This window comes from Boleophthalmus pectinirostris, unplaced genomic scaffold (genome assembly GCF_026225935.1).
Source record: "Boleophthalmus pectinirostris isolate CB_2022bp ecotype Guang Dong unplaced genomic scaffold, ASM2622593v1 HiC_scaffold_6, whole genome shotgun sequence".
Taxonomy (NCBI): domain Eukaryota; kingdom Metazoa; phylum Chordata; class Actinopteri; order Gobiiformes; family Gobiidae; genus Boleophthalmus; species Boleophthalmus pectinirostris.
In genome coordinates this window covers 29,798,224-29,825,439 of record NW_026571447.1, presented here as the reverse complement: position 1 = coordinate 29,825,439, position 27,216 = coordinate 29,798,224, and the positions used below count along the sequence as shown (strand labels likewise).

General features: G+C 37.9%; 1 protein-coding gene across 1 annotated transcript in view; it reads right to left on the bottom strand.

Annotated features, from left to right (window-relative positions):
- The window catches only part of LOC110163175 (glutamate receptor ionotropic, NMDA 2D), a 56,077-nt gene that overhangs the window by 4,531 nt on the left and 24,330 nt on the right, over window positions 1-27,216 (bottom strand). Inside the window, exons 8-14 of the mRNA XM_055163905.1 lie at window positions 26,502-26,655; window positions 25,620-25,745; window positions 23,592-23,821; window positions 21,623-21,783; window positions 15,825-15,894; window positions 14,923-15,040; window positions 556-791 (exon numbers count right to left, since the gene is read on the bottom strand). Of these exons, the coding sequence (XP_055019880.1) occupies window positions 556-791; window positions 14,923-15,040; window positions 15,825-15,894; window positions 21,623-21,783; window positions 23,592-23,821; window positions 25,620-25,745; window positions 26,502-26,655 (1,095 nt within the window). The remainder of the gene's footprint in view (window positions 1-555; window positions 792-14,922; window positions 15,041-15,824; window positions 15,895-21,622; window positions 21,784-23,591; window positions 23,822-25,619; window positions 25,746-26,501; window positions 26,656-27,216) is intronic.

Here is a 27,216-nt window from a genome sequence, read left to right as displayed (position 1 = left end):
CTATAAATATTCATATATAAATATATTATGATTTTTTTTAAGTACAATTAAAATATTTAACATTTGTTAAAGTTTAAAATTCATATAAATTACAAAAATCTTTGGTATAAAGACTTTAAAAGACTTGAAGCTCAAAGCAGACGACTTTGACTTGTGACTTGATTCGGACTTGAGGTCAAAGATTTGAGACTTACTTGAGACTAGCAAAACAACGACTTGGTCCCACCTCTGCTAGATACTGACTTTAATTGTTGTCTCACTTTGTAATTTTCGTTTTGTACTCTAAAGCACTTTTGGCCATATCTTATAAATGCAGATGTGCAAATGTGATATATAAATAAATCTGACCTTGATCTTATAATTCATTTACAGTAGGGACAGTTTGATTTTTACATAATGTTCAGCAGACATGGATACATTTCTCTAGAAAACTATACAATATAAATGCATTTTTTAATAGAATTTTACAGAAAAACTATCAAAAGTCTACAGAGTATATTGTATATATATATATATATATGTAAAAAAATATATATACATGTTGAAAAGTCTTACCCTGCTGATGGCCAGGAGGAAGTCCAGTTTCCCAGAGTTGGTGGCTATGCAGTGGCGTAATTTCCAATAGACCAAGTGTTCCCAGGCAAAGACCAGCAAGCTGAGCCCCATGGCCACCAGGAGCATGTAGAAGACCCCAGCCATGTTGTCGATGTCCAGTTTACTGCTCATCACCTCAATTTTGTCATTATGGCAGATTCCAGACAGCCAAAGGCGCTCCAGCATTTCTATTTCATCTGGGGTGGTAAAAGAGAGGGGGAGAAAGAGGGAAAACAGTGAAAAACATGGAAAAATAAGTTGTGTATCAATGGTTCAGTTCCATCCCACTTCAATCTTAAAGGCACTGTACCCGATTTTTACTGTCCTAAGTTATTCCTCACTTAAATTATGCCTTCTGAGCATCCATATTATTCACCACAATGAGTTTTTAAGTGCTTTTCAAAGCTCTCAGAGACCCGAAGCAGTAGTGAAACGCTTTATAATTAGTAGGAAACAGTGCACAGTACACATATTTCGAAGAGCTGTTAATAAATTATCTTATATTGAGGCAAGATATGTTTTGCTCAAAACACAGGTACAGGGCTTTTAATTGGATAATTAACCATAAACCATAATTCAATCACAGGGTGTAGGGCACTAACTGAATATTTCATGACCTATCTGTGTCCCGAGATAATAAGTACATGTTCAAATCAAATATTGATTTCTTACTGAAAATGAAATAAATATTGATTACACCACAGTTTACCGTATTTTCCGCACTATAGGACGCTCTGGATTATAAGGCGCACTGTCACTGAATGGTCTATTTTCAAACTTTTTTCACATATAAACCACACCGGACTATAAGGCGAAACACAACAGTTCGATGGGTCAGTGGGACTTTGTTTGGCGCGTTCACAGTGACGCTTGTCTTTGTTCAATTGTGGTGTGTAGGGAGGGTGCTGTCTGGGACCGCTGGATTGTCGGCGTGTTCGCAGTGACTCAGTTGTTCAGTTGTGTCTACAAGTGGCACATTGCACTCCTCCATTCCGTTCCTCATCCGTGTGGAGTGATAAGTGTGGCTGCGGGTGTTTTTCACTGTGCGGTCGCTGTCTGCTCTGTGTGTGTTTGCGTGCGCTGCGGGTGGTGTGGCTTTGTAGTTTACTGAAGTCATGCTGGGACACCTGAGTGGATTCTTGTATAGGGCGCTCTGGATTGCGGGGCAGGCAGTCGTTTTTTGATGGGGTTAGAAGCTTATGAGTGCACCCTATAGTGTGGAAAATATGGTAATAAATCAATAAATAATATAAAAAATTAAAAATATATGATCTAATGTGAATGCAGAATGAGCTCCTCACTTTGGGTTGCCAGATCCTACGACTAAAGCCTGCTTGAATTTTATTATTTGATCAGGGACAATGCACAAGAAAACCTTAACCTTATAAGAACGCCATGTGCCAGGTTTAGAAAAAAAAAACGGAATTAGCTTCCACCTGCCGTCCCTGTCCAGCTTAATGTCACAAATTATAATTAAATTATAAAAGGCTTTGCAATGAAACCAAAAGGGCTCTCTATAAAATGATGTGTCCTCAGTATATGACCGCTAATGGTTTAATGGGATTGTATTCACATTTCCAAACCAGTAGACACACGTTACAGCAACTGGCCTTAAAAGTGAACCAACAGAAGGCACGGAAATAATAGGCAAAAGTAATTAGACTTGGCTGGTGCATGAGTATACCACACAGAGGAATACATTGTTGTTTTCCATTAACCAAGGAGAGTGCTTAAGGTCAGAGGTCACTGGAACAAAACAATTGTGTACAAAGCCGAAAGGGAAAGAGGAAGAAGTCAGAGGCAGAGAAAGAGAGTCCAAAACAATGATGTCGCAGGGAGAGCTAAAATGGCCCAGACAACCTAATCTCAGCTTTGTAACGGACCACAAATGAGGAGAGGAGGTGGTCGGGAGCACCGTGACGCGCGCTCAGTTAAACAAGCATGGATGAAGAGGAGAGAGGGGATGAAGGGGCCGGGATGGTGCTTTTATAGGTAGAGCAAGAGAGACAAGGACAGCCGGCAATCCTAGGATTTACATGGAAACTAACTGCAATCTCTAATTGATCATTTAGTAACAAGTATTAGGATTGTGAATTGGCTTTGGACTAGAAATTAAAGATCCTAAATTGACTTAATATTGTTTCCTCATCAAAAACAGACCTGGAGTTGTGTTTTGTTTCATTCACACATGCTTGAGTTATTGTTTTTTATTAGTCTGTCTCTATCTCCAAAGCTCAAAATGCAACTCTGCGTTCAGGAGCATTAAAGGTGCACTATGTAACTTTTTTATAGGTTAGGTAGGTCCTCCACTCATTGTGATGTTATTGCTTTTCCATATGCCTACTGTAGCTACCTATGCATTTATTCAATTACAGATGCTTCCGTTGTAAAAAAAAAGTAAGCACACTGAAAAAACATGCACGCTTATAGATCTGACTTTTAAAGAGACAGTTTGGAATTTCCTAGTGAGCCAGAGTGTTGGAGATGTGTGGAGACACTTTTTTAAATATTCCATCCAGTCCTTGTATTTGCAGAGGTCGCTGGTGCTAGGCTAGTGCATGTCAATGGCCATAGTTATCCTGCCACTAAAAACAGTCTTACCCACTCCACAAAACACCCGAAGCAAATCTATTATTACACCAGACTGTCCATGTAAATGTCTGTGTTGATAGTGTAGTGCGTGATAGTGTGATATAGTGTGACAGTAATGTTTGACATAAAACTAACCTTGCATCGCATGAATCGTCACATGTTGAGGGACTATTTTCTCATATATCAGTCCGCCGTTGCCAAGCTTTCTATCAGGAAGCACAACTTGCTGCTTCTGCTCGGACATAAATCCTTCAAATGCAAGGGTGGTTTTACTTCTAAAATCATTCTATCGACACAGACATTTACATCAACAGTCTGGTGTAATAAAAGATTTGCTTCGGGTGTTTTGTGGAGTGGGTAAGACTATTTTTAGTAGCAGGATAACTATGGCCATTGACATGCACTAGCCTAGCACCAGCGACCTCTGCAAATACAAGGAATGGATGGAATATTTAAAAAAGTGTCTCCACATGTCCCCCACACTCTGGCTCACTAGGAAATGAGGTCCTATGTCCAAAATTCTGGACTGTCCCTTTAACATGGTCTGGTGCTTGGTCATAATAGACAAGTTTAAAGCTCTACTGTGCAACATTCAAAACAAAAAAATAACATATCCACAGAGACAAACAAGTAACACCAGATAAGTTACACAGTGCACCTTTAATATTATGGACAGCTAAACTATCCTATGAGGTTGTTTGCAAATGTGTCTCAATGGGTTTTATCTGGTAAAGATATTATATAACTAAAATAATAACAGTCTGATTTGGTAATTGTGACCATTCAAATAGCAATTTTGTGTAAAACTTTTACAGATAATCATATACCTTGAAAGGAAACAGACTTGGTCCCTTAAAAATAAGAGCATAAACATAGAAAGGTTGGACATAAAAGAGATAGCTGAATAAATTTTGAGTGTTACACAATAAAAGTCACTATAAAACCAAGATACTACAGATTGATACGATTCACAACATTTGAAAATAGAAGACTAAATGAGATAGACAGAAGGAGTGGAGACGATTTACGACAATAGGAAGAGGGGAAACCGCGAAACCCGCCCTGAGATTACGGAGGATCTGAGGAGTGAAAAACAGGGCGCGCTCGGAAAAAAGAGCGGTGATGGGAAACGAGAGAGACAGAATAAGATGGAGAAGAAGATCCTAATCATTTAATTGTAGCAGAGGGGATAGTCCGAATCTCTAGCCAGGTGCCAGACCCCAGGGACACAAGTCTCCAAATATAAAGCGCCTAAGCTGGACCACGAAGCCGGTCTTTTCATTATTAAGACCTCCACAATCCCACTACATGTAGCTGTCTCTCTGAAGATGGCTGTGAGCATTGCAGATGTTACCATAGCGATGACAGCGAAAAGATGTGGTGATTCATTCATGAGAGAATTAAACAATGTTCAAGACACAAGTGCTTGAGTTTGAATAATTGCAATGACGAAATGAGCAGCACTTAAGGACTTTTCAAGAGCTGCTGCCTTCGTCTGGATATTAGCAGGCTAAAAGCTTTTAAATCTATAAAACACTGCCAATAGATGAACACAACTGAATCAGAATTGTTATTTAAATTCAGTATCTGTAAGGTCCCTTCTTCTGCAAACAACAAAATATTCTTTTTAATGGGAGGAACAACATCTAACCCAGAGGTGGGCAATTATTTTTTACATGGGGCCACATGAGAAGCAGAAAATATTGGGGAGGGCCGGGCCAAAATGCTTAACTCATCCATCCATCCATTTTCTTCTGCTTATCCAGAGCCACGTCTCTTATCTCAATTCTGCATAATATTAATTGTATTTCTTTATAAAAAGCCGTAAATAGCAGTGTTTTGACAAGCTGGTAAGACTGGTAAGAGTTTATGTTATGACTAAGCAATGAGAAAGTGAGGTTGCATTACAAAAAATGTAAATCTAAAATAAAAGCAATGCAGTTTTAGTCCATGCATGAGGTAAAATGATCAAATATGTTTATTTTGTGATTCCAAATAAGCTTAAACAGGCCAGTCAGAGTCAACCAAAGGGCCGTATGTTGCCCGGGAGTTGCAAGCCCAGGTCTGATCTAACCCAATATGTTCTGAAATTAAAGTTGCATTGTGTAATTTATCTAGAGGAAGGTCCGCCACCTGCTTGTCTCCATGGATATGTTATTGCTTTGCCCTTATTCCACAGTATGGAAATAAACTAGGTAATCGCAATGAAGATGAAGTTAACGGTCAGATCTATGGAGACGCAAGCCTGCACATAGCGAGAATTCATGTTGGGGGATCGGATTAAATAAGTTTTCTTCTTCCCAGTCCTTTTTGGGCTATTTTTTTTATTTTTTGTTGTTGTTATTTCTGCTATGATTTCATTAATGTTATATGTTCTGTTGTAAAAGAATGTGAATTTCTTACTTGGCCAAAATAAATACATAAATCTAATCTAATCTAAATGTTTTTCTTGGATTTTTTGAGCTATAAGACACCTGTGATTGAATAAATGCAAGGGAAATACAGTATGTTTAATGCCATACAGTGGAACAATCCATGTAAAGAAATAACTTCATGGAGACAAGAAACTAGCAGACCCCTCCATCTTTGAAGTTACATAGTGCATCTTTAAGGCTCCATGGGTGTTACAGCAAAAATGAATCAAGATTTTTGTTTTGTTTTTGATTTTTAATTTTTTTTTTTATTCAATAGCTTTAGAAAATTAAGTTTCAGTTCCAAAAAATGTGCTTTTACTAATCAAGAGTTGACTGCTCTGTACACTCCAAACGTATCAGTGACTATTTAAAACAGATCTCAATTTCATTAACATTTGGCTACTTTCCGCCTGTGAAATACATACGATTCCTGATTTCAAAGCGTAAATCACAATTCTGCAAGCGATCAGAAAAACTGCATGACTTTTTTTGTAAATTTGCAAAATTGTTGAGCCCTAGCAACAAACACACCTTGCTCTGTTCCTATGAGCTGTCACCGTACTAATAGATGAAGCAGACGTAGACACCTACTGTGCCTCCTGTAGAACATTATTATCATTATCCAATCAGCCGTGCTCTCCATCTCCACAACAGATGGACCCTGGGCTAGCGCAGCCCACTGGCAGACCGAGGAAACAACGCCTGACTCGCATTCCAGCACACAACGGACCCAATCTCCACACACAGATGAAAATACTGGGAAAGCCGTAGCAGCTATTGGATTTCATTAAAAAACAGCATATGTCACCATTTGACTAAATTCAAGAACAAATAAATGATAATCTTTGAAATTTGGAGGCAAAAATAAGTAATTTCACTTCAGTCTAAATCTAAATCTTTTTATATGTCAAATTAAAGGTCTTTTATAATGTTTTATAAGTTGTTATGTCGTAACCTCATCAAAAAACAGACCTGGAGTTGTGGTTTTTTTCATTCACACATGTTTGAATAATTCTGCATTATCAGCCGGTTTCACTTCGTAGATACCGTCCGACCTGACAGCGTTAGAATTCATTCGCTCGATGGTAGGCCGATACTTTTTTTCATTTAACCAATAGCTGCTATTTGGTCATGATGTATGTAATGCACTACAAACAGGGCTAACTGGTATATTAAACTTTTCCCAAATTCCATAGGAAGAAGGGCAATAACATCTTTCCCCTTGATAAAATTCACCAAACATTCTCTTTGTTCTGGCTTTAAATCCTCAATCTTGGGAATTGTTGCCAACACAGAATGTATGGCTCTTCGCTGATTGGCTGGTGCCCAAAACTCACACTTCCAGGGATTCTGTGAACCGTCTAGTGCAGGGGTGTCCAAACTTTTTTCATCAAGAGCCACAAATCTAAACACAGATGAAGCAGAGGGCCGATCGAGGGCCGTAGACTGGTGCTCAATACAATGAATAATGAAATATGTGCATGTTTAACACATTAGAATGAGCCATCAGTCTTTATTCATGCTAAGATCCTTAAAACCCACACACTAAATATGAAATATCAGCTTTATCAAGGTAGATTTTCAAAAAACTTGCAGTAAAAAGTAAATTTTTAATTGATGCAAAGTCATTTGGGCCAATTCACCTGGAAGCCTGAGGGCCAAGAAAAATTTGTCTGAGGGCCGCATTTGGCCCATGGGCCATAGTTTGGACATGCCTGGTCTAGTGTTTTCCGATTCCTGGCCTAGTCGCTGGAGAGAAATGAAATTGAGCGGAGGCACTAGGTGGCACCAACCTGACTGTCTACATCTCCAAATCTCCAAATGTTCTGTTCCACCTTGTGACATCATGAAGCTTTAGTTTTCAAGTGAACAGCTTACTTTAGTTCAGTAGAGATTGTCAATTCCATGGCTGAAGTTATCTACATGATTCTAGTGAAAATGTATGGAGTTTAATAATACAATCAGGAAGTGTTTCTCCATGTATTACCACATGACATTACAAGGTGGAACAGAGTGTTTTCTATTTGAGAGAACTCAGCCTAAATATGCATAGTTTGTGAGTTAACATATGTGAATGAATCAAAACAAAACTCCAGGTCTGTTTGTGATGAGGAAACAACATTATAACATGGCGTAATATTGCACAAGTAGATTTTTGGTACAAGAGGAATTTTGATGTATAAAAAACTTTGAATGAAAGTGTATTAAGGATTTGACTGTCGTTTGGTTATGGCGTTATCAGCGGTGAATAATGGTTTAATCTTGTTTCTTCTCACAATAATGGTAGCTCTATTTGAAATGGTGACATGGCTCCTGGAGACACTTGACTTGCATTCCAGTGTGTCTGCTTTTATACTGTGGCTGCCTCTTTCTTCCTGGGCCCTTCTGATGGCGCTTGTCTCAGCTCTCACTCAGAGCGGATCAGCCCTGCCAAATCTGACAGGTGCGTCAAATCCACACTCCACCTCTGTTTCTCGTGGCAGGTCAGGTCAGGTAGAGCTGGCAAACACTAGCTAGCTCTGCATGTAGCACACAGCTGTTATTTAGACAGAAAACTGCACTGCTGTTTCACTGAGTATGTGTGTATGTGTGTGTGTATATGTGTGTGTGTGTGTGTGTGTGTGTGTATGTATTTATATTTATATATGCAAATGTGCAGAAGTCAGGACATTATATTTCCAAAAGTGGCTCAGTGCCAGACTTTTCCTTACAGGCAATAAACAGTTGCCCAAAAGGTCCAGTGTTTTATCTACATGACAAATGGCTTACGGTGCTCATGTATGAATATGGAATCAGTTATTTTATAAAACCTTTAAAGGGCCAGGACCTGTTTTCTCCCCATGTTTACTACCAATCAAAAGTTTGGACACACCATTCAAAGTTTTTTTGTGTTTACTACTTTGTACATTTTATATAGGCTAAATCATTTTCGACAAAGCAAAGTGTGGCTAATTTGAGGATTTAGTTATAAAATATATCAAAAAATGTGTTACGTTATTTTACTTTTTGTTCCTTTTCTTCATAATTCCATATATCATACTTCATATATTACTGTTTCCTGTGTGTATATCAAATGTCAAAAGGTAAAGACATTTTATTGTTACTTAATCAGGATGTGCTCTTTAGCATGCTAGTTATTTTTAGCTTTACTGTCAATGCTAAACTCCACACTAGTTTCTGAGAACACTGAAAACTGCTTATAAATTCATTGCGGTGAATAATTAGGATGTTCTGGATGAATAAGGTAATTGAGGAATAACTACTTCTGTTTTTTACCTTTTTAATGAGCATAAAAATCAGATACAGCACCTTTAATATTGCCTTTTAACACAATATCTTCCTTTAAAGTCAGAATTCTGCTCCAAACCAGATGATTTTCCTGAGAGAGGACTCGCTGTAGACCTCTCAGTTAAAAAGACTCTGAAGCTGAATTTAGATCTCTTTTAAACCTTGATTAATTCCACAGCCCTGTGTCTGAAAAACACTGCCAAATCCTTCAATATTGCATTATTTCTCACTGACTGGTACATTCGAGGGATCTAAATCTTGATGCTAAAAAGGAGCTGTCTGATAAGAGGCAACAAGAAATTTTGCTATTCTGCAAAAACTGCTTTTATCCGGGAAGTAGAGACCAGCAGTAGGAATAACGATGAAGAATGATAGAATCTGAGCACTGTCATGGCAACACTCCATGTTTCTGTGGCGCCATCTCCACAGCTCTGACATGAGGTGAGTCAACGCTGCACAGCCAACTCTTTAACCGCTGGGTAAGGAGCTTTACCACTAGGGCTGTGTGTGTGTGTGTGTGTGTGTAATATATCACAGTCTAACAGAGATTTCAGTTGGTTCATTTGCAATTGCATCAGATCACAAAGGCTACAATTATTTAGATAATATAATTCCTCTGTAAAAAAAACAACATATCCTGTTATTTGATAAACAAACCTGTATTTTATTATTATTTTAAATGTGTTTTGAAATCAATGGGAAATTTATCAGTGCATATTTCAATCAAAAACAGACCTGGAGTTGTGTTTTGTTTCATTCACACATGTTGAGAAATCCTTTATTATTAGTCTGTGTACATCTTCAAAGGTCAAAATGCTCTGTTCCACCTTGTGATGTCATGTCAGTTTTTAAGTTAACAGCTACCATTTCAATTTTTTTTGTAGAAATTGGCAATTCCTGGGGTGAAATGATCCAAATGATTCTAGTGACGGTGTATGGAGTTTAAAAACACAGTGCACTATCACATGACATCACAAGTGTTTTCAGTCTGAGACAAGAACTCAGCCTAAATTTGCAGGGTTTGTGTGTTAAACATGTGTGAATGAAAAAAAAAAACACAACTCCAGGTCTGTTTGTGATGAGGAAACAACATTATCATAGATTATCATAGAAACTAGTATTATTTTGGGCCCTTTAAACACATATTGCAAATCTATTTGAAAAATCACATTTGAAAATTTAGATTTTTTCCCATACTCATAAAGAAGTACAAAGCATTAAAGTTGCACTATGTAAGTTTTCAAGTGGGGGTTCGTTTGTCGTGTTATTGTGCTTTGCCTGGAATGTTCCACAATATGACCTTGGACTTATCAATTTTGCATTTAAACAACTATGGGTGTTTTTAGTTTGGGCTTGCCTCTACTCAGATCTTAGCTGTAACTGTGCCTGTCAAGATAAACACTATATTGACTTGGAACTATATATTTTTGGGGTCAGTATTTATTATGTGTACATTTTATTGAATGGGCAGGTGAATCAAATGAACGACGAACAAGAGAAAAATACTTGATGTGCGTCCAGGACGTCCGTTGCCCAGGAAACAAAAGTCATTTTCCGGTCTTTTCCCGGAACAACAGCAGACCAGACTTAGTGTATTTATTAAATAAAACCCATAAGCGGAGGTGATCGGCTCAGCGGCTGGTTCCTGGTTTATTCCTGGTTTAGTTCTGGATCAGTCCTGGTTTAGTCCTGGTTTAGATCTGGTTCAGTCCTGGTTTAGTCTTGGTTAAGTCCTGGTTTAGACCTGGTTTAGACCTGGTTTAGACCTTGTTCGGTCCTGGTTCAGTCCTGGTTCGGTCCTGGCCTATTGGGCTGTCAAACTAATGGTCTGACCCTGATTTATCACGGGCACGGGCAGGTAATGGGTAGAATGTTAAGGGGTCCGGGTGGGTGTGAATTTAACTTTCAGTTAGGTTTCGGGTGTGGCGCTATACTACGTGGGTGTGGGCGGGTGCAGGTCTCCAAAAATGGACCAGTGCAGGACTCTGGTCAGGGCCACACATCTTGCATTGTCTATATTTGTACCTGTAACTTGGCCTGGCTTTTTCCATTGATAAATCCACTGTCTTATGGGGGAACAGTTCAAGCAAAACAGTTACATCTCCATGGAAACAACAAACAAGCACTTGGCATATCCTCCAGCAGAAAAGTTACACAGTACGTCTTTAACTACATCAGTAAGTCACAGCTGTCTGGAGTGTATTTTTGCTGCAGTCCACATTGTAGTCCAGTCATTGAGTTGTAGTCTTGTTTTAACTCTCCTGGCAGAACACACACATTATCAGAGTGAGCAGCTCTGTGTTTGGGTGCCAGAGCAGCTGAAGGCATTGTCTGCTACACCATAATCAAAGCTGATTGAATACATGAGGAAAAGCCAAACACGCGCTATCCAATTGGGACAATAAGCGTGAGTGCTCAACTGTGTTAAATGACATTCAAGCATCAGTTTAGAGTCAGCTCAAAAACATTGGATTCCTCACATAAAAATCTTCTTTACAAGGCTGAGGAATATGATAAAGAATTCTTAACACCATTTTCTTATAGCCTAAATCTCAATTAGGATTAGAGTATGATTGATGGTGATGCATATTTGACCGTTAAAGTCCTTGACAAAAATCCCAAACACTTGGCATGATTCATCAGCTGGTTTCACTTTGTGGAAACTGTCTGACCTTGAAGCATTAGGATTCATTCACTCACTCATAGTAGTTTACTTTTTTTATTTAACCAATCACTGCTATTTGGTTGTGACGTATGTAATGCACCGCTAATGGGACTAACTGTTATATTAGGTTTTTTCCAAATCCCATAGGAAGAAGTGGAATAATGTCTTTCCCCTTGATAAAATTCACCAAACATTCTCTTAGTTCAGGCTTTAAATCCTCGATCTCAGGAATCATTCCCAACACAGAATGTCTGTCTTTGTCTACATCCATCTCGACCGCTTTGTTTACTGTTGTGCTGTACCACAAAAGGACCCAGACAGACACTTTAGTTTGACGTCATGGCTTCACAGCTCTTCGCTCGTTGGCCAGTGCGCGGTCTAAAACTTCCGGGGTTCTTGCAAACCGTCTAGTGTATTCCAATTCCTGACCTAGTCGCTGGAGAGAGATTAAATTAAAATAGTGGAGGCACTAGTTGGCTCTAGCCTGGCTACCAAACACTGGCATCAGTGTGAACATTTTAAGAAACATAACCTACTTAACTTGGAAAATGTTAACAAATTTAATTACCTTAAATTACTTTTGTAAGTGTCTTAACTCTGGTATGCCACTGAATTCAGAATTTGCTAGGACCATAAACTGTACACACAGAGCTACTAAAGAGGTGCTACTAGTGGTAATTCTGTTGTCCTAAAGTACAGGACTCTGGGTCAGTCCTCTTTCTCTGCCAAAGAGGCCAGACTGTGGAACTGTGTGCCAGCTCAATAAAATGAAATAATACTGGAAACAAATAGCAACAAATGTAAACATAAATTAAAATAACTGTATGTTTCCAAATAAAAATGCTCTCAATGATAATGTAATAATAGTGTATATTTCCTGTCTGTAAGTTATCTTGTGTTTTGTCTGTTTTTATGCATGTACTCTATATTTTCTATGAACAGCTGTTGAAAACCAGCCAGGCTGGCACCACCTAGTGCCTCCGCTCAATTTCATTTCTCTCCAGCATCTAGGTCAGGAATCAGAAAACCCTGGAAGAGCTGTGAAGCCATGACGTCAAACTCATGCACCTGTCTGGGTCCCTTTTGTGGTACAGCACAACAGTAAACAAAGCGGTCGAGATGGATGTAGACAAAGTCATACATTCTGTGTTGGCAATGATTCCGGAGATCGAAGATTTAAAGGCGGAATAAAGAAAATGTTTGGTGAATTTTATTAACGGGAAAGACATTATTCCACTTCTTCCTACAGAATTTGGCGCATTTCATATGTCACGAGCAAATAGCAGCGATTGGTTAAATTAAAAAAGTACCCATTAAAAATAATACATCTGGCTTGTCCAGTGTGACTGAGATGTAAAGAAAAAACAAAAGTCCATTCATCTTTTTGTTAAAGGCAACAATTTTGAAGACTTTTTACCATTCAAATGACACGATATTTAGTTTTAAATTGTTAACAGACATGGCACCATTCACTGTGACTGGTTACATCCACCTGTCACTCACTCAGAGCATGACAGAGGCTGACCAATGGGAGGACAGGATGGGGAAGTGTCTGTGTTTGAGCACAGAGCTGCACTGAATCATAATATGACAGTTTCACCAAAATAGCACAGCGTTATGGAGATTAGATTACCAATGGATTGTCATATTGTCATATTCCTGAGTCTGTCTCCTATAAGTAGCCCTCTAACCCTTTCAAAATGTAGTCAGACAGTTTCAAGTCTTTCCAGTATAATTTTAAAACATCATATCCATCATTTCCCCCATGTTTTTCTATAAATATTACACAAAATGGATTCCTGTGATCTTTAAGAACACAGTGGAGCACTTCCTGTATTTTCGTATGATATCACAAGGCGTGTTCTGTTCGAGAGAAGAGCTCCACTATGTTTTTGATGAGAAAACAACATTAAAATATAGATCAGAAAATAGCGTAATATGTGCCCTTTAACATCTTCACTGTCTCTAAGTTGAGATGTAATGAGTGTATTTCTGTTACTGCTCGGTTGGGTTTTGCGACACCACTGACTCACAAGTAAATCCCTTCTTCACACTTCACACAGAGAGTCACTTAAGGAATCCTGCCTCACAACTCAAATCCAACATGGCGTCTGCTCTCACTGTCTCCTTGCCAGTCAATAAAGACACTTGTATTCTTCACTTGCAACACAATATGGAGAGAGCAGCCAATATAGTCAACAAAAGTACTACAGTAAAAATAAAGAAGCATTTGGTGAAATCCAAGCTTTAAACCCACAAAATTCCTCTCCAAACCATAGACTGTATAAAGAAGTAGACTAAAGGAGCGCGGCATCACCTACAACGTTCTGCTCCAGCCAAATGAAGCTCATCGAGGCTTGCAGTTATAGGACCGAACTTACCTTGTGCTCATCCGAATTAATCACCATGATGAGTTTATAAGCACTCTTCACAACCCTCAGAGATAATCAAATAATAAACTGCTTTATAGTTGCAAAGAGTGCACACAGGAGCATATTTTGACCTCGAGAGCTGCTTATACAATACATCTGTAGTGTATGTCAGGTCTCTGCACTGGCTTTCTGTGGCTCAGTGAATAGACTTTAAAGCAGCTCTGCTTGTGTACAAGTCTCTCCATGGCCTTGCACCAAGGTACATCTCTGACATGTTAGTGTCATATGAACCACCTGCATTCTGAGGACCTCAGGGACCAGTCTCCTGCTGGTGCCCAGAGTCAGGACTAAACACGAGGAGACAGCATTTCAGATTCATGCAGCTAAAACCTGGAACAGTCTTCCTGAACATGTGAGACAGGCGTCTACTTTGACCCTGTTTAATCCAGGCTCAAAACAGTTCTGTTTAGCTATGCATATGACTGAAAGGTTTTCATGCTGCACTCTTCTCTCTCATTTAATGTCTCGCTTTTTAATTTTATGATGATTATTTCTGTTTTAATTAGTTTGTATTGTGATTTTAATGCATTTCTTATTCTACAAAGCACTTTAAATTACTTTGTGTTGCTTGCCTTGCTCAGATAAGACAGATTTTGCTCAAACACATGGAGAAAAATCAGGTACAGGCTCCTTTAAAACTACATTACATTTTATGTGTGTGAAAGTTACTCAAATGTGACTCATCATCACTACCCATCAGAGCTGCTCCCTTTCTCCCTCACTCACAATCACATGTCTTCACATCCATTGCCTTCTCCACACGTCCCTAACCCCCTCAGCACCTCCTCCACTTGATTCATCTACCCCCCACGATGCCCTCCTCTCCCCCCTCCCCACCTCCCTCCTCCGCTGCTCGTTCCTCACCTCTGTCACACCGACTGCGCCTCCCTGCACCCTCCATTGTCCTAATTATTCCCCCCACCCACGGGCCACTCACCATCTCCCACCAGCTGCAGCAGAGCCAGGTCAAGAGGACGTTTCCAGCGCGAGTTCTTGTGCAAGGCGATACCGTAGCCTGTGGTGGCAAATACCTTCCCCGAGCCTATGGTCATCACCTGAGGAGGGACACAGCACCATCAATAAGACAGAGAGCGGCTGTTAGGGCTGTCAAAAAACAATCAATACACAGATACTAATCAATACTAGGGATGCAGTGATACAGGTTTCTCATGATTCAATGCGGCCCTATAGTGTTAAGAAGTAATTGAATAGATGTACCGAAAATACATATTCTGAATACAAATTTTGAGTACCTGTTTTTCATTTGGTGGTATTCAGAATGCAGTTATTTTCGTTTTAAATTAAAAGGAGTACATGGCAGAACTTCATCATGCAATTTTGGCTTTTTGTCTCTAATGAGGCATAAATGACTCCATAACAAACAAATAAAAATTAAGCTGTCATCTGTCATGTTTTCAACACTATTATATAACGCAATTTAATGTGAAAGTATTCCAAGTATTCAGAATACAGTAATCTGATTGAGCCATGTATCAGAATATGTTACAGAATACATTTTAATGCAGGTATTCAGTATTTTGTAACTAAATACATTTTCAAAGTAACCATTTTCTTGATGGTCAAATGGTGTGGTAACTTGAGTGTGTAATACTGAATTGAAAGATTTAATATTATCTTGAGTACTGTGGCATCCCTAAGTATAGATAGTGAAAAAAGTCTCCTCATAGAGTCTTTATAAGGAGCTTTTTATAATTATTGTGGCATTGAGATTGATATTTCTCAACCAAAAGTATCAAAATCAAGTTTTAAATTTAGTATTTACCGAAATATGAGGCTCATTTTAGAGAAAAAGTATGAACATTAGCCATTTGTACTGACCTTACAACCTTCGTCCTTCCTGGCCATATAGTTCAACACTGCAGCGTCGTAAATAAAAGCATCTAGCTTCCTGTAAAGAAACAAAAGGAGAGTTTAACATTAGTTCAGAATATAATTGGACAACTTTTCCAAAGTTAAAAAAGGTAACCCCAAAAGAAAACTAATTGCAAATCACTAAATCCTTTAATTCTCAAATGCTATTGCTGAAATATATTGTAGTCTGCAGAAAAATTACAAATAAGATTCTAAATTTATTCACTACATTAATACATAACAGTCTATTGGTGAATCCTATATATGCATATTTTTTAAACAAAATAAATAGCCTGGATTTGCAATTTGTGACTAAAAAAAGGCTATTTACCGAACTCATTGCCACCATTAAACCTGAGATTCCATTGCGAGCCATCTGTGATCCCTTATATCTATACAGCATAATAAATTTCCCCCATAGACTCCCCATTGATGTAAATACTATGTGGAGGCCCTGTGAGAATTCATTCATGATTTGCAGCTTGTGACAGAGAAGGCGAGCACAGCTGAGCCTGGTGCTGTCTGTTCTTTGAGAGAGATGCATATGAGGCAGACAGGTCGCTGCTTCATACGGAGAGCAGGAAAAGAGAAATCATGACCAAGGAATGAAAGACGAGTGGAGTGGTGACGCATATGGCAGCGCGAGGGAGAGAAGACAAGGGAGAATAAAGTAAGGCACAGATCAGATGTGAGAAAGCAGAGGATTTATACAGAGCGAGGAGCCAACAGACACAGAGAAAGATTTACAGACTTCAGGAGCAAAAGACGGAGGAGCGGAGGAGGACTGATGAGGATTAAAACGGTAAAATACACAAGCGGAGACACACAGAAAGAGATCAGAAAATCAAAGAAAGACAAAGTACTGTAAGATCAGACCTGGGGTGTACTCAGTCACATACTCAGTTACCTTTACTTGAGTGACTTTTAGTAAGACTGTACTTCAAGGTAGTTTTCAGACCGCATTCTTTTGCTTCTACTTGAGTAATATTTTGTACAGTGTAACAATACTTATACTTGAGTAATATATTGTACAGTGTAACAGTACTTATACTTGAGTAATATATTGTACAGTGTAACAGTACTTATACTTGAGTAATATATTGTACATTGTAACAGTACTTATACTTGAGTAATATATTGTACAGTGTAACAGTACTTATACTTGAGTAATATATTGTACATTGTAACAGTACTTATACTTAAGTAATATATAGTACAGTGTAACAGTACTTATACTTGAGTAATATATTGTACATTGTAACAGTACTTATACTTAAGTAATATATTGTACAGTGTAACAGTACTTATACTTGAGTAATATATTGTACAGTGTAACAGTACTTATACTTGAGTAATATATTGTACATTGTAACAGTACTTATACTTGAGTAATATATTGTACATTGTAACAGTACTTATACTTGAGTAATATATTGTACAGTGTAACAGTACTTATACTTGAGTAATATATTGTACAGTGTAACAGTACTTATACTTGAGTAATATATTGTACATTGTAACAGTACTTATACTTGAGTAATATATTGTACATTGTAACAGTACTTATACTTGAGTAATATATTGTACAGTGTAACAGTACTTATACTTGAGTAATATATTGTACAGTGTAACAGTACTTATACTTGAGTAATATATTGTACATTGTAACAGTACTTATACTTGAGTAATATATTGTACATTGTAACAGTACTTATACTTAAGTAATATATTGTACAGTGTAACAGTACTTATACTTGAGTAATATATTGTACATTGTAACAGTATTTATACTTGAGTAATATATTGTACAGTGTAACAGTACTTATACTTGAGTAATATATTGTACAGCATAAAAGTCCTCCTACTTGAGTAAAAGTTTTGGCTATTCTTCCCACTGTGAACAAGTCAAGATAAAAGCTTTAAGTTGACGATATTAGATTATTTGAACATCTGTGTTTCTTGCACAGCTCCTTCAGATATGATTTAGTTATTCTATTTTTTGTGGTCTATCTTTTGTTTGAAAATAGCAAATTTGGTGCGTTATCTAATGATTCTCCTTCCAATTGCATTACATACCTTTTAAAGAAAACATATTGTGCTTGAGTCCGCATTACAGCTCTAATCTATGACACTTGAGGATCATTATGTTTTAATCTGGACATTTTAAATCACAATACTGACCTAAAATTACTTAATAAAAGAAACAAGTCCTTCTGTCCTGACTTCTGCATTCAGAAACCGTGGTGCACAATGGGTGCTGATGTCGCAGTAAATATTATCACAACAAAGAGCTGCACAGATGTTTGCAGCCCTGATGGATCGCTGCACATCACATTAGCAAGTAGCATGTTTTAATTTGATGAACATGATGCTGCAGAATCCTACGCGCATCACCGATAAAGAAAATAAAACTGGAGTACAAAGTGAGTACGGAAAAGTGGACGTGTACCAATGAAAACAGGGATTGATCGTAGCAATGATGTCTTAAATAGAGGAGTATAAAGACGATTCAATAAATACAACTTCAAGAGGATAAATGAAAAGGGGAAACTGTTATAACACGGTTAAAAGCTCTAAAAGTTGATTTTGAATAATAGATCTGCTTTAAATTATAAATGAGATGTTATATCCAGACAGTTAATTAAAAAGCAAAAGCTGCTTTGGACTCTAGTTTGTACTACAATTTGAATAATATTATTTTGAAGTAACACTACTCTTATTTGAGAACAATTTTTGACAATCCTACCCACCTTTGAGTAAGATAAGACGAAGTGTGATGACAGAAAGTAAAAAGAAGTGCTCGTCATTGGTGTATGTTAAAGTTACAATAGCACAATCAGGAGCTCAGGACGACAGAGGCTTAATGTAAACTGGGATTAGGCAAAAGACGAGACAAGTGATGGAGAGGCTAAAACACAGGAAGTAGTGAAGTGAGGTGAGACAAAATATGCAAAATACTTAGCTCTGGAACATTTCACTAAACTAAGTTGTGGGAGCTTGGCAATGTATTCACCATTTTAATTGTTACATGTATTTCATAAACATCTTAATTTGTTAAAACCTGGTAATATATCTTAGGATCATATACCATTTGTGTATATACTGTTATTATCATAGAGTTGGTACTATTCTGGTATTTTGTGTCATGTAGGGTTGTCTAAAATGTTGCCTGACCAGCCACTTCTACATCTGTCCAAATCCACATGGGTCTGAACCGGACAATAGAGGGTAAAAACTTTAACTTAAGGAGATTTTCCTCTGAAATTCAGATAGAGAAAACATAACATAAAGATGAAAATGAACATCGCCTGTCTGAACCGAAACTGAAAGGTGTCTAAAAAGATATAAAGATATCTTTGCAAGTACTGTATGCTTCAAACTGAGCTTTTTTGAGTCAAAACAGACCTTATATACCCAGGAAACACTATCAAAAAGCTGAAAAAGTTGGTTTAGCATAATATGTGTCTTTAACTTAAGACGGTCCAACCACAGCCTCTAATTTGTATCACGTGTCTCTCAAAATGCATCTCCTCTTGAAAATTCACACAACATTCAGAACAAAATACAGTATATAACTTCTTTAACCAGAAATAAGCAATAGTTTGGTGTCTTTTCCCCTTTTTTAATATGTAACTAGCTCTGAAATGTGGGAAACTAGATAAAGCTCCACATCAGCTCGTCTTTGTGTGTGTGTGTTTGTGGCTGGACAGGTAAACTAAAACTAGAATGGAAACAAGATAATTGTTTTCAAGAATTACCTTCTATATCAGAACTAGTACAAGTCCAGTCATTAAAGAAAGTACTATTATTTTGTGCATTCTATGGTATAAATAATGGTTTAATATATATTCAATTTCAGTGCCATGCGTTGTGTACTGCATCGAATCGAGCAGGACCGTGTGATTCCCAGCCCTACTGTGCGGCGAGGAAGAGGAGAATGAGAACGAGGAGGAAGAGGAGGGGGAGACGCTGAAGAGAAAAGGTGAGAGGAGGAGTGTGAGGAGCAGGATGTGTGACAAAAGATTGAAGATCACATGCACAAGGCAGAGATGACATTAGAGAACTGAAGAGACAAGATGGCTACGGCTGCATCAACTAACGATACAGTGATATAATGTATACTAGTAATCGGGCTCAATAAATATGAAAAACATGGGTCTAACTAATTGTGATTTTGTGTATTATTGCAATTGTGGCTAGATTTGTGGTTTGCGATCAACATCTGGTTAAAATTTGGCTCACAGTGCAGATTTTGGACTATTCCTGCAGCATCTACATTTGAAAGAAGACTGAAAAAACTGCTAAATTAATACTAGAGTCACATGCATTTCAGAACATATTTATTGAAATCTAAACTGCAGAGTAAAAACACAGAATTATAAAGTGTTTAAAAAAGCTCTATTGTGCTTGTGTCTGCTGTATAGTTATAATTTATGACCCCTTTATGTTTTAATTTGGACTTTTTTTTTTATCGCAATATTAATCTAAAACAGGGGTTACAGGAGTACAGGTATTGTTCTGAATAACTAAAATTTGATGCATTAAATGTCTATTATTATTGTAAATCTAACATTTTGATGCCTGACTTTGTGGTCTCATAAATAAATAATATTTTATGTTGTTTTACCTAACTGTACCCCATCTAAGTTTTGCTGTAGCTCTTATGTTTACTTTATTTTTTGTGACTGCTAAAATGAATAACTCTATGAAATTTTAGTTTTGTAAAGGTAGCTCACCCGAGGAAAAAGTTTGGAGACCATTGATCTAAAACAATGTAATAAAATAAACAAGTCGAGTAGGAATGGATTCTTCTTTTTCATTTGTACCATTTTTTTCATTTGTACCTTGCATCTTGAAAAAAGCGATTTAAGATTGCTCAAACATGCACAAATCACTCCAAATTCAACTTAAAGAGACAGTGTGGAATTTTGGACATAGGACCTCATTTCTTAGAGTGTTGGAGATGTGTGGAGACAGTTTTTTTAAAATATTCCATCCAGTCCTTGTATTTGCAGAGGTCGCTGGTGCTAGACTAGTGCATGTCAATGGCCATAGTTATCCTGCCACTAAAAACACCCACTTACCCACTCCACAAAACACCTGAAGCAAATCTATTATTATGCCAGACTGTCGATGTAAATGTCTGTGTTGATAGAATAATGTTTGAAATAAAACTAACCTTGCATTGCATGAATCGTCGCATGTTGAGGGACTATTTTCTCATAGATCACTCCGCCGCTGCCAAACTTTCTATCAGGAAGTACAACTCACTGCTGCTCAGGCATAAATCCTTCAAATGCAAGGTTGGTTTTCCTTCTAAAATTATTCTATCAATACAGAAAAACATTTACATCGACAGTCTAATGTAATAATTGTTTTGCTTCGGGTGTTTTGTGGAGTGGGTAAGACTGTTTTTAGTGGCAGGATAACTATGGCCATTGACATGCACTAGTCTAGCACCAGTGACCTCTGTAAATACAAGGACTGGATGGAATATTTAAAAAAGTGTCTCCACACAAAATTCCAAACTGTCCCTTTAAGGTAAGTAAATGGTGTGGGGACATAATGTGGTTAAAAGCTCAGGCATGTTAGTCTTGATTTAATACACAGGAGTTTACCATTTCTGTATTACAAAATATATCAACATCTCATCTTGTGTTTCTGCGTGTCTCATCACAACATCACTGTCTATGTGTTTCTTATTGTAACAACCAAAATAAACGTTAATGAAGAAAAATTAAATCCAAAATCCTTGGTAAACGTACCCGGTCTTGAGGTTGATAATGGCCTCCTCCACCCTCCTCTGGTTGTACTTGCCCATGTACTGGTGCATGTCTGGGTAGTTGGAACGGATATTCTTCTCGGTGCTCCCGTTGGGCACAGTGCCAAACTTGAGAGGCGGGTACTGCTCCTCTGGATGCTGAAACTGAGGGGCAAAGAGAGGCATGAAAGAGAGAGAGACACACCCGACTGTGCAACAATCTGCCTGACCCATTTCTGTCCACGGACAACACAAACTACCAACACTTTCCTCAAACATTTCAAAAGACAAAATACTAGAACTCAAGATAAGACAGAAGTTTTAAAGGTATGCAACATTAAAAGGCCCGTACTACTCTATTTTCTGATCTACTGTATGTTATAATGTTGTTTCCACATCAAAAACATACCAGAAGTTGTGTTTTGTTTCATTCACACATGTTTAACACACAAACCCTGCATAGTTAGTCTGAGTTCTTCTCTAAAACCGAAAACACTCTGTTCCACCTTCCACCAAGAGTTAATTTTGTGTAATATTTTTTGTGGACCTTTAAACTATAATAATCTTACAAAAAGATGCAAAATAAATGAAGATCAGAAACTTACGGTGTAATCTTCTACAAAAGGGAACAAAGTGGATATTAGTGCACTTTTATGTTTAATTGTGTAGAACTCAAATCAAGCATGGAAACCTTTATGTTATTGGGAAAATGTGGCAGACGTCCAAAGAGATGAATTAGCAAAAACAAAAAGAAAAAGTAAACAATGAGCTGTGGAACCACCCACCGCTAAAGACATTCATCACACAAATCTCCACTGGTTTAACATTAGTATCAAGTGTCATGATACAATCCTCATCTCTCTTGTCTGTTCCACATCTGTGAAATATTCAGGTTATTTATAGGTTTCAATCAGATTACTGTTCCCTGATATGGACACCATTTTGAGACTTTTAAAGGTCCTACATTACGCAAAATTGACTCTTATGAGCTTTAAGCCATTTTATAAAGCTGTTACCTCATTTAAACATGCATGTTGAGTTGTGTTTTGCTTTATTCACACGTTTTGATTAATCCTGCATTATTAGGTTGTCTACATCTCCAAATCTCAAAAAAAGCTGTATTCCACCATGTGATGTTAAAAAGCAAGATTTTAAGTTAACAGCTACCTTTTACCTTTTGTTCATTAGAAATAGTCATATTCCAGGGCTAAAATTACCTAAATGATTCAATTGGAGTTTAAAAACACAGTGGTGCACAGTGTATTGCCACATGACATCACAAGGTGGAAGAGTGGTTTTAATTTGAAAAAAACAAAACAAAAAAAAACAAAACCTCAGCCTAATTATGCAACATTTGTGGTTAAACATGTGTTAACGAAACAAAAAACTCAAAAAAGTGCTTCTGATGAGGAAACAATATTATATCATGGATCAGAAAATTGTGTACTATGGGCCCTTTAACCATTCACAACAAATACATATATAAGTCAGATGCATGGATAGATATATAGATGTATAAAATATAGCTAGACCATAGATAGGTGTTAAAGAAATTCTGTTTCTGTGCTGTACTTAGGCACTTACTGTCAGCTCAACTCTTGTTATCTTGGCCAGCATCATCAGAGGTATAATACTCCTTACAAGAGAAGCATAGCCAGATTGGACAGTACTACACTGGAATGGAAAACACTATCACAGTGTCTCTAGATGTTGGGTCCCGTATTGATGATTTTGTATTAGAACTCCAGAGTCAGCCTCTCGGGCTACAACTATTTATTGTACAATAATAGGCCTATTATATTTTGTTTGGTTTAAATTACTATGGCAAGCTTCCTACTCCCCACTGCTATTATAAATAAGACATTATTGAGTATAAAAACACTTTTATCTGTTTAATATTAAACAACATAGTTTTAAATCAAGGCTTTAATTCCTCCAGTGCTTTCTCTTTAGAATCAGTATTCAGGTCGCACCTTTTTGTCAGAGAGGCCGGACACAGTGTCGATGTACTCCTCCTGGATCATAAAGGCGGCCAGGTTGGCAGTGTAAGAGGCCAGGAATATGACAGCGAAGAAGGCCCAGATCAGAACCATGATCTTACTGGTGGTTCCTCGGGGGTTCTCCACTGGCACCGAGTTATTGAAGACAATGGCCCACAGCAGCCAAACTGACTTTCCTATAGTAAAGGTCGACCCTCCAGTCTCTGTAACAATGGAAGTCAAAAGAACAGGGCATTCAGAGTCAGTTAAATGAATTTTTAGAAAAGCTTTAAAGGTGCACTATGTAACTTTTCTGATACTATACATTCTCTCCATGGATATGTTATTCCTTGACCTGCAATGTTCCACAATTTGGCATTAGACTAATCAATCTCCTTGGAGACAAGTGTTGTGTCTGTCTGAATCTTTGATCAGTCTGACCAAAATAAGCAGTTAACGTCATCAGGCCAAGTTACAAATTAGATGTGTAGAGAGGCGAGTCCACTCACAGTAAGACAGCAGGTTTTTAAAGGTATAAATCTGAATTAAATAAGTGGTAGAGGGTTAGATGGAGGGTTAATGCCACACTGTGAAACATTCCCAGCGAAAAAAGTTATATAGTGCACCTTAAAGTTGATTTAAAGGTGGATTATTACTTATTACTCAATACACTGAAACCTACTAACCTTATCCAAATATAACCCTGTGAGCTTTTAACTACCCACAGGGAATGAAAGTCTGAGGTCTGAGAGGTTTTTGATAATAATTACATTTTGTTCAGAACAAGTCTGAAGAAACAAACTTTAAGAACTGCAACTGAAGCAAATCCAAGCTGCAAACTTGAACATAGTGACTACAAGTGGGGCTTGCAGGTGAGTGTGCACAAAACCTCATCAATGAAACAATCTATTGCAAGATTGATTTGTATTTACTACTTCACTTAATAACGTAATCAATGCATCCATTTGTTCAGTGCGCCTCAGTGGTCACAAAGATTTATGGGAGACAAGACAACCATAAACTAATAAATGAAAAAGAGGAAAGCTCTAATTTGTTTAGAAAAGACAGATTATAACTAAATACCATAAAAAGCATAATCTGTTGGACACATAAAGTAGTAATTTACGTTTTGTTGATTTTAAAACCAAAGTATAGATCAAAAGCGACTTTATAGTAGAAACAGGTGCATTGACCATTCTAAACACCTCTCAGTCTCAACAAAACACCATGCTGCTATAGAAAAGCTCACACAAAATAAAACTTTGAGAGGCCGCTGCACCCATTTTTTCCAAGTTGAGCAAAATGTATTTTCTATTTTCCCACTATAGAACAGGAATACACTTTAACAGGACAGAGAAGCTTTCCTTCCATTGATTTCTAGGTTAGAGTGATAAAGTTAAAAGTTAAGGTTAGGCCAGCAGCTGTTTTGTCTATGGTCACATTAAAACACTGTTCTCAAAACTACTGAAACAACCTTGTTGGCAACGACTGCAATCCCTTTTATCCTGAGATGGGTCGTGGTGAAAAAAGAGAAAAGAAAAGAAATTGTAAACATGTCCCATTGTTTTCACTCAGCCTTGGAGCCGGAAGCGAGAAATGTGCTAAGAGTTAACAATCCTGTGCTAAGCATTGTAACAGGACTTCACTTTTGTCAGTCTGCAGGTTTTTGCCAGGCTGCTGGCTGTTGTATTATGTGAAACTATAAAACTCACTTTTGCCTCAGTGTGGGACTAAAGAACTCACTTGTGCCGGGATGGGGGACTACAGAACTCACTTTTGTCTCTGTGTGGGACTACAGAACAAAATTTTGCCTCTGTGTAGAACTATAAAATTCACTTTTGCCTCTGTGTGAGACTACAGAACTCACTTTTGCTTCTGTGTGGGACTATAGGACTCACTTTTGCCTCCGTGTGGGACTATAGGACTCACTTTTGCCTCCGTGTGGGACTATAGGACTCACTTTTGCCTCCGTGTGGGACTATAGGACTCACTTTTGCCTCCGTGTGGGACTATAGGACTCACTTTTGCCGGTCTGCAGGCTGCGGTTGTAGCCCACAGGACTGAAGAACTCAAAGATGAAGACGGTCACAGCCACAACGGTCAGACACATGACGAACATCATCACCCACACAGCCGGACTGTAGGGCTCTGAGGGAGAACAGGGCCACAGCAAACAGACCATTATTATATCAAGATTTATTGAATTTATTTATTTACTGAAAAACAACAAAATTATTGCATAACTACAATAATTGCACAAATAAGTCTACTGATCAACAAATGGTAAAAAAAAAAATCTCATTATGGCTCCGTATATACTCTACGTACTTTTATCTCCACTGCCATCTGCTTGTCTCCATGGAGATATTGTTTGCCTAGAATAATCCATAGTATAGCATTACATGTGCACATCTCTGGAGGGCAAGCAGGTGGTTTTAGTGGTTAAAAGGGTTCTTAAGATTACCATGTTTTAGGATTAGTGTGTCAAGTGTGTCAGTAATGCACGCTGTTTTTATAATATAACGTTTGGCACAATATTTGCAGTAACAGAATTTAACATTTCAAATGACCTTATTAAGGCAGTCCGACAAAATCATCATAAAAAACAAAATGGTGCATAGAGTAAAAACTAACAGTCTGTAAAGACTTTCCTTTAAAAGTGTTGTTTTCCCATAATGGTTTCAGTGCAGCATCGTCCAATAACCCACTGGAGCTTTGTGTTTGCTGACGGAGTGAAACTTTAAGTTGTGAAGACGAGAACAACTAGAAAAAGTAATGGGTAATCTAGATGTAGGACGAGCAGCCAAAGACAGCAGCCATTTATGCAAACTCGACATTTCTCTTCAGCATATTGAATTGGATTTGGGCATAGCTGAGTCGCCTTGCACAAATGGGACCACTTACCTAAGAAGGCGGATGGTGAAACAGTGCCGTTGCTACGGGAGACCATAACACTGATTCCTGTCTCCACGAAAGGAACAGAGAAATCCACGACTTCTGACCTCTCCTCGTTGATCGTCAGGGATCCAATGGCCATGTCCGCTCGTTTGTACACGACCTGAAGGGAATTCAAACCAATATGCAGTGAAATAAGGGCACATTAGGAAATATATCTTACTTCTTACTGGCATTTTATCATGATCAAGATTCAAGTTCACAGAGTGCAACCTGAAGATGTCATTTAAGAGAAGACTGAAATAACTGTTTAACCAATATGAGAATCAGGCATTTCAGAACATGTAAAAGTTAAAAATAAAAGGTTTTGGGTTCGATCGATCCTCGGGTTGCCCGGGCCTTTCTGTGTGGAGTTTGCATGTTTCTCCTCTTGTCTGGATGGGATTCCTCCGGACGCTCCAGTTTCCCCCATCAACCCAAAACATGCTACATAGATCTCCCGGAAGAACAGTTGATAGCTAAGGTCAATTAAATACAATCAATCAATGAACCTGCCCAAGGGACTACACGTGGAAATTAGCACTGCTGCTACAACCTGGTACAATGCATCTCTCCTGTTAAGGTTAATGTAAAAATTGTGCGCTGTCCCTGTCTCATTAAATAAATAAATAAATAAATAAATAAAACCCCATAGAGAAGCTGGAATATCTTCTTGGTTTATAGT